We start from the raw sequence: 8,698 nt of genomic DNA, 5'->3' as shown, positions 1-8,698 counted from the left end.
TAGGACTACACAGCCCCAATCCCACACAGAAGAACCACACATAGGTTTAAAAACCTCAGACATTGGAGAAGGGGCTAGTCTATGTAGCACCTTGTAAATAAAATATGCATATTCTAAAAACGTTTAATTCTCCAAACTTCATCACTGCAACTAAAAGACTGTTCAATTATTAAATACTGAGGACGTGGTAAGAGTCATCTCCGAGTAATTAAACTCTGTGTTATGGTGACTACCCATAAGGTTTAAAAAGAGTAATGTGGATTGTGAGGTGTTATTCAAGCACAATCACTGAGCAGTGGCTCCACCAAGTGTTTACTATATGTTACTGTATGTTTTTGTGAAAGAGCATGAGATTATTAATTGTGACATATATTGTAGATTTTGGGGAAAATGTATTTAATTTGACCAGTTGTGTGTTTTGCTGTCTTTATAAGGTATGTATGTATGTATTTATTTATTTATTTATTTATTTATTTTTTACCTCGAAAAGAAAACAATTTTATTGTTCACTATGTTTTATTTTGAAGGGCCATCATACCGGAAGTAAACATTGCCCAAACGCTGTTTCCGTTGTAGGTCTTGTTGAACACATTTTCTGTCGTTATTAACCTGTTTGTATACATACGTGAAGTGTTGCTAACGGTATAGCTATGAGCGTCGTTATTCCTCGAATAGAACAGCTGTCTGCCCGAGTTATTCGAGTTTTGGGGTGTAACCCGGGACCCATGACCCTGCAGGGAACTAATACGTACTTGGTGGGAACAGGGGACAGGTGAGGTACTGGAGCTGCACTGACTGGGAAAAGAGGATTGCGTTAATGTAGTTTCACTCATGAATAGCTATAAATGATCTGTTTATTTTTTAAGTAAAAGGCATTAACGCTACAAATAGAGTAATATTGAGTGTTGGTATTTTGGTAACGTTAGCTCAACTTGCTCTCTTAAGCTAATAACAGTTCTTTCAATTAATAAAGGTTTCTGTTATAGTTATAGACACAGACATTGCGTAAAAGAGGTCTAAAATATTTAATGAAAGCAAGGTGAAGCATGACAAGTTTATTTCTATAGCGCGTTCCATACATATTGTCAGTTAAATATGTTTATAAAAATAATTATACTATACTTATTACATACTTTACTGTAGTATGTACAGCAGTAAAAACAAAAGTTTTGTTGAAAGAAAAAAACACAGCTTCTATAAACAAAAGTGGTCATATTTAGTGTGACCTTCCTTTGTCACTGAACATGTTTTTAATCCTTTTATTCAGACAATGTGACATTTTTGGCATTCACTTGTTGATTTTTTATTCCATGTTTCATGCAATACATTTCAGATGTTTCTAACGGTTTTTGCAGCTTCTTGTCATGGGGTCGGGGGTCACACTAAATACTGACTTTAACCTTCATAACCCGTTTAGTTCAGTTTTTTGTGTGTCTTTATAGGGTGTGCATATATTTCCTGTATTTTCTTGTTGTATCTGAGGAAAAGAGACTGAGAAATAAATATGCCTGTTCATTTCAATACTGCAAAACAACAAATCTAAAGGCCGCCTAAAACTTTTGCACAGTAGTGTATTTTCTAGACAATATTTCAGTCAAGTTTGCAATCACGTGCAAATTAAGTAAGGCAATCCATAAATGTCACAAAGAAAAAAAAGATTATCAGAATGAGCAGTGACAACTTCACATCTATGTACAGCTATGTTTAAAGCATCACATTGGTTTTTCTTCCAGACGAGTGTTAATAGACACTGGAGAGCCTGCCGTTCCTGAATACATCAAGAATCTGAAACAGGCTCTGAGGCAGTTCAATACCAGCATTCAGGAGATTATTGTCACACACTGGCATCATGATCACACAGGAGGAGTAGAGGACATCTGCAGAAATATCACAGGTATGTGTATCTAGCTGAAATATACTTTTGTTTTTAGTTCTTTAAGAGCTCATCATGTAGTGCCAGGGTAAGAGCACAAATGTAATTTTTGTTTGGTTGATTGCGTAATGTAATAGAGGCCAAAGACAGCATGTAATTTGACTCTTTGTTTTTCGTCCTGCAGGTTCAGAGGTCAAAGTCAGTAAACTACCTCATTCCAACCGCGCCTCAGAGTCAGTTGGAAATAAGAGCTTTACTTACTTAAAAGATGGAGACGTGGTACAAACGGAGGGAGCCACACTCAAGTCAGTTCATTTTCTGTGAATCCTGAAAGCAGATAAAATCTACTGATGATTAAAGCTGTGAGCAAACCTTATGCTGGGCCACTATTAAGCCATTTTTTGTTAAATGTAGAAGGTTGATGCCTTTCCATAGCAGCAATATACAATGAAAAGTCACTATTTTGAAACTTTTGATTACAAAGGGGTGTAGATTAAACCGTAAATTTTTTTGTTGATCAGTTTAATTCTCTCACATGATTTTGCTGAGGTGCAAGCACAGGAAAGTGGAAATAACATGGTATGAATTCTGTGTTCTCACCAATAAAAAGTGGTGGTCTTCCATTTGGCATAGAGGTGTTTCTGTATGTTTGTACCTGAAACATTAACTACTAAGTTTTGTATGTCTAGTCCAATCACATTTGGAGGCTTTTTCCTTGAGTTTTTTCCCCTGTTTGGTACATTTGTTCCAAAGATTCATAAAATATCACATTTTTTTCTACTTCTGATCCTTTTGTGAATTTTTCCGTGTGTTTACATCATCATTTACAAAAAATGCTGATTATCGTAGTAGATACAATCACAGATTATAGTAAAATTCTACTAAAAAAACCTACACTAGATGCAGAATATGCTTTTTATTAATTACTGGAGTGAGTAAATACAATTGTCTTTGTGTCTTAAAGTGGATAGGTATCTCTCTCTCTCTCTCTCTCTCTCTCCCCTCTCTCTCTCTCTCTCTCTCTCTCTCTCTCTCTCTCTCTCTCTCTCTCTCTCTATATATATATATATATATATATATATATATATATATATATATATATACATGTATATTTATGAATCTTTTATTTTTTCTTACCCAGAGTGCTGTTTACCCCCGGCCACACAGATGATCACATGGCTTTGCTGCTGGAGGAAGAGCAGGCTCTATTCTCTGGAGACTGCATCCTGGGTGAGGGCACGGCAGTGTTTGAGGATCTCTATGACTACATGAGGTCACTCCAAATCCTACTGGACTCCCAGGCTGACCTTATCTACCCTGGTGAGTGACTATCTACTGATGATGGATGCTAGAGATGTGAGAATGCCATGAGGAAGATACTCTGAAGATAGGCTTAGGTACTTTGTCTTGTGCCCGCTTACCATATTGTTTCATGCAGGCTTTAAACGTGGACAACCACATGAAAAATATGACTTCATCACCAAGGGTGGAACTGAAATAAGAAAGGAATAGAAGCTACACAAAACTCAAACAAAATGTTTGTCACATTTACTTTCTACTCATATTTATTGAGATGAATCCCATTTAGTGTGACTTGAAGAAAATATTTGTTTTGTGTTAGTTAGACAAGCATCACATGGTCACCATTTAGAAATAAAATAAGAGTGTTTGCTGCTGGTGTGTTTGCAGGTCATGGCCCTGTGGTTCAGGATGCTGGCTCTAAGATCATACAGTACATGAGCCACAGAGACCAGAGAGAGCAGCAGATCCTGAGAGCAGTTCAGTCAGATGCAGGAAGGCCTTTCTCCTCAATGGAACTCGTCAAGATTGTCTACAAGGTTAGAACAAAACCCAAAGGGACTTAGAAGCTTTCCTATCGTAAGAAGCTAGGCAACATTCATGCTAATGTGTTTTCATTTGAAAAATGCCAAACAAGCATTTTAGTAAGTTTCAGAAAATAACCATCATCTTTTGTAAGTCCTGAAATACTTATCACATAACCAGTTTAATAAAGTGGTCATGCTTGTGTTGATACAAGCAAGAGTCATAGTGGTTTGGGAAGGATGACACAGGAGATTTCCTTTCTTGGAAGGTGTGCAAGGTGTGAATGCACTTGGGGTGTAGTGAGGTCTCATCTTTCAGGACACATGGTCAGAATTATGTCCAGGGAGGTACTGCCACTGAAATGATGGTCTTTTCTTTTCTTTCTAAGGAAATACAATATGTATGTGATATTCTTCTGAATTTTACAAACTGAATATTCTGTAGTCAATCATTATTAATGCACATGTCTGTAGACAACTGATGAAACAAATAGAATGGTCAGAGTTGTCATATTGACATGTAAGTTGAATTGATTGTTTGACCTCCTGTAGGGAGTTACAGGCAAGAACACACTCCACCTTAAAATCGATGAAAGTTGGTAGCCCAGGAACTTAAATTTACAATAGACACATTACAAAGCCTGTCTGCTGAACTTACAGTGTAAGCTTCTGCTCTGTTCTAGGCTGTAGATGAGTCTGTTTATTTGCATACAGAACACGGAAGTCACACCTGGTCAAAGGTGATCACTGAAGATGTATGTGGACACATTTTAATGCTGTATTCTCTTTTTTCACAGATGAGCTTACAGTGTGTGATTGAATCACTTAGGTCACATTTTATTGTGGCTCTGGACAGGACCTTGGTTTCTTTCTGTTTAGACCACAGTGCAACCCTGGAGATTACAAGCTAAAAGCTGTGAAAGTCTGTCTTAAGAACCCTAAAACACCAGAGTAGTGTGGACATGTTCTGTTTTAAAATAAAAATGTAATGTGGATGGGGATGGGAATGGGAATGGATCCATGGTTTTAAGTTACAGTATCTGTGACTTCAAAACATGCAATGAATCAGAGTAAAAACGGGATTAATTTTTTTATTTATACATTTGCTTCTTTACCTCCAGGACACACCTGAGTATCTACATAAAGCAGCTGAGGTGAACTTGGTTCATCACTTGAAGAAGCTGGAGAAAGAAGGCAAAATTAGTCTGGGTATGTCACATTTCCACCACTGCAGAAAGTACAGCAGTATAATCTTAAAGGTACAGTGTGTAGGATTTTTATAGTGTTCTTTCCAATAATGAATCTAAGTATTGATTATAATTGAAAAACAGTGCTCAATCAGTGAAAAAAACCCAATTTGTTCAATTACATTTAACCTAGATAAACCCGTTAAAATATACATTGTGCGGGTACTGCTTGCTGGGCACCACCATTATTGCCGCCATTTTTTTTCCTACATGAGTCTACAGAGGACAAAAATCCAAGTAGCTGGCTGCAGAATGGGATGGGCTTCTCCCTATCTTAATCGCTGAAAATTCTGTGATGGGCCCACAAAAGTGATACCAGTGTAAGTCAGTGACAGGCATCAGCTGTGGTCCACTCACAGTTATATTTGAAAAAGGGGATCTGTGTGTGGACTACGTAAGATGAGTGATCCAGATGCAGTTATATTTGTATCAGGGGATCCGTGCATGGACCATGGCTGATGCCTGTCACTGACTTACATCTGTATCACTTCTGTGGGCCCATCACGGAATTTTCAGCGATTTCGTGATACCACCCCAGCTTTTGAGGTGGGGGTCAGTGGTCATTACATGGAATTCTGTGACACCAGGCTGATGGAAGTGATGACAGAGAAGTTGAGGTGCTTGCCATTTTGGCAGGTTGTGGATACGAAGTATTTGAAAATCGCGAAAGATACAGCCAAGGCTTTTTGTCCCAAAGTGCCAGCTGTTAGGTAAGCGGAACACTGGAACAGAGAAATTGCGCCATCTTTGCATTGATTCAGGTATTTGCTGCCACCTAGGGTAGGGGAGTTACACACTGTACCTTTAAAGTATTTATTTGCACAGGAACTATTAAAATTAAGAGTCACTTTAAATTGCACAGTCTGTATGTGGAGAATAGTTTTTGGAAACATGTTAACAGATGTGAACTATGTAGTAATAACCTGTGGAATTGGACCGTTAAACTGTTTCCATTCAGTATAGTGTAAATTCAAGAGTTTCTGTGTGAGTGGCTGTAATCTATTTAGCTGCTGTCTCAATCCACAGTGGTAGGCCACTTTGGTTCTGTCCTTACTCCTTTCTGCTTATCCACTCTCAGTGGACTCACTCCCGGCTTTTCAGAACAGCATATTTGTTATTTCTGTTGATTTTAAAAACCAAGTTTTATATACTTGGAGATTACACTTACTTTAAAGACCAGGTTATTGATTGTGTGTGCTGTTAGTCATTTAAGAAAGGAGACATCCACTCACTCAATGTCACTTGGATTTATAAATATGTTTTCTCCTTTAGTGAATGAGCCCTCACAGAAGATCAAATGGAAGAGCAACCTGTGAACCTCCACTGCTCAAAAGGGCTTAAAATGAACAAGACAATGAAAATCCATGAGCTTAACCATTTTCTACTGATATACCTGACACAACTGTGTGACTGTTGTGTTGTCTGTGCCTGTGTAAAGGTTTAGTGCCCTTGAATTATTATTTTTTGTAAAGCCCAAGTAGTCGTTTTATTGACACTGACTGTGTTTACATGGACCCTAATATTTCATTAATAATGTAAATGACACCCCAGTTTGACTAGAGATGCCTCATGTAACCACCAAAATCGGCAGAATAAGTCAACAAGAATTTTCATTCAAAGTCATGGGGGGCAGCGATAATGTGTTTAATAGGAACATACCGGCCATGTAAATTTGTGATCTGAGCCTCCTTTTGCATCTGACTGATCCATGAGGGAATTTCTGAGAGGGATGGACATGAAGAGGTAGAAAAACTAAACTGGTCTGTGGATGAGTTAGCTGTTTTTTGGAGACTTTAAAGGATTGTGGAATTTCTTCATAGTCAAAAAGCTTGTAGTAACAAAAAACTTTTTTTTTCCCAGAACACGTTATGGGTTCATCATGGTTTTCTGAATAATAAAAGCTGTAAAACTAATTCTTCTGTTGTATTTCCAGCAGAATGAGCAAAAATATTTTTAAAAAATCTATATTCTACATGCTTTTAATATGTAAACCATAAAGCGGTGCCATGTTTTCTGTGTTTTGTCACATACACTAACCAGCTGCCAACACTGGCCCTTACAACACTCAAGCACCTATTTTTATATCATCACATATCTTATTAAAAACAAACTGATCTATTAAGCAAACTGATTTCTGAAACAAACCGACTGAAATGTCAATTCAAAAAATGTCAACTATGCACAAATTAGCCTAAAAAGTCCAAAATTATTTTTCACAGGATAACATGGAGGTGGTAGAGTTTATGAGCTATAGTCGAGACATTTTGGCTTCTAATATGAAGTGCCTTCATGACATCCCTTTTGTTTTATACAGTCTATGACATAAATGCACTTTGTATTGGATGAGTGTCCATGTAAACTCTTAATTTAGAATCTCTGTTCAGAAATACTATATCTTCTTTTCCTTCACTACATCTTGTACATTTGTTATCTTTTTCATCTTCTCTTCTGCTGTAAAACTTAAGTGAATCAGTATTTTATCAGTTTAATAGCCCATATTGCTGTTACTTATACAAGTGATACAATGAGGCCTGTTGTGCAGTGACACACTATATGCCTTTGTGTCAAACACTGACAGAGCAAAGTACTCTGTCAGTGAATTATTGTTGCAAAGTTCTGTGTCACCGTTACAGATGAGTGTCCACTTGCTCTGAATGAGTTTTAACACAGCCCTGGTGAGGGTTTACCTGCAGTTCAGAGTGTACTCAATACAACAGGAAATCTTCACATATTTTCACCCTGTCCTTTGTCACATGTTTATCAGCTGCTATTTTTAACTTTTACTTTCACCTTTACAGTTCTGATTATTCAGCACTCTGAAAACTTTCTGCATCAGTGTGTCACTAGGTGGCAGTATCTGTTCATTTGTTGTGACATCAAGCTGCCAGAAAAAAAGTGATAGTATAGTTGTAAATATTCATTCCAAATGTTAAGAATGAGTGATTTTATGATAAATTTTAAAGACTGTAAATGTATAATTTTATTGAAAAAGATAAAGACAGTGTTGATTAATGTAGTTGAAGCTTCTTGATTTTTTTTTTCTCTGTTAAAAGATGCTTTAAAGGGTCAAATAACTAAATCACACATCATGGAGTATTCCAGTTATCAGTGTTTTTAGATTTATTTTCATGTTTTTACTAAACTAACAGTGACCTCTTGCCCCACAGTCAACTCCACTCTCAGCTCTTCATGTTGACTAAGCTTTGATGTCATATGCCTTTTGGGTACTTTTTTCTTTGCAGGTTCTTCATGAACTGCTTGTGACAGGCAATGAGTGTCACTTTACTGTAAGCAGCCTCATCCCTAATGATGTACAACTATTATGCAAGCGTAAAATTTTTTGCAGGAAAACAATAGAAACAGAAATCAATATGCAGGTTTTTGGATCATAGTTGTAAACAACCAAGAGCCGTGACTTTAGAAACACAGTTAGCTAGTGCAGTTAGCAGGTAGCAATAGATGTCCATTTCACAGTCGAGAACATAGTTTAAAACAAACTTGAGTTAAGTACTCAAACGTCCAAATGTTTGACAAGTTTCAGTACTTAATATCCTCATTTTCTCTTAAACAAGTTTGTTTGCATGTTTAGGATAAAGCAGCTGCTCTCTCTCTATTCCATATTAACATCCTCATTGTACATCGACATCTTTGAGTTAAAATATGTAAAAAGCTTTTTTTGTATTATTATTATTATTATTATTATTATTATTATTATTATTATTACCTTTATTTAATCTCCTACATTTTTGTACATG

At 36.8% G+C, this 8,698-nt stretch overlaps 1 protein-coding gene across 1 annotated transcript; it reads left to right on the top strand.

Annotated features, from left to right (window-relative positions):
- Positions 1-555: 555 nt before the first annotated feature.
- On the top strand, positions 556-7,959 carry lactb2 (lactamase, beta 2). The gene is made up of 7 exons (XM_030161120.1): positions 556-772; positions 1,734-1,894; positions 2,058-2,178; positions 3,015-3,193; positions 3,563-3,711; positions 4,818-4,905; positions 6,216-7,959. Exons 1-7 carry the CDS (start codon positions 651-653, stop codon positions 6,257-6,259), a joined length of 864 nt encoding a protein of 287 aa, XP_030016980.1. The 5' UTR covers positions 556-650; the 3' UTR covers positions 6,260-7,959.
- Positions 7,960-8,698: the final 739 nt, after the last annotated feature.

Source organism: Sphaeramia orbicularis, chromosome 17 (assembly GCF_902148855.1).
Source record: "Sphaeramia orbicularis chromosome 17, fSphaOr1.1, whole genome shotgun sequence".
Taxonomy (NCBI): domain Eukaryota; kingdom Metazoa; phylum Chordata; class Actinopteri; order Kurtiformes; family Apogonidae; genus Sphaeramia; species Sphaeramia orbicularis.
Note: the sequence above shows the minus strand (reverse complement) of the source record. Positions and strands in the feature narration are given on the sequence as shown.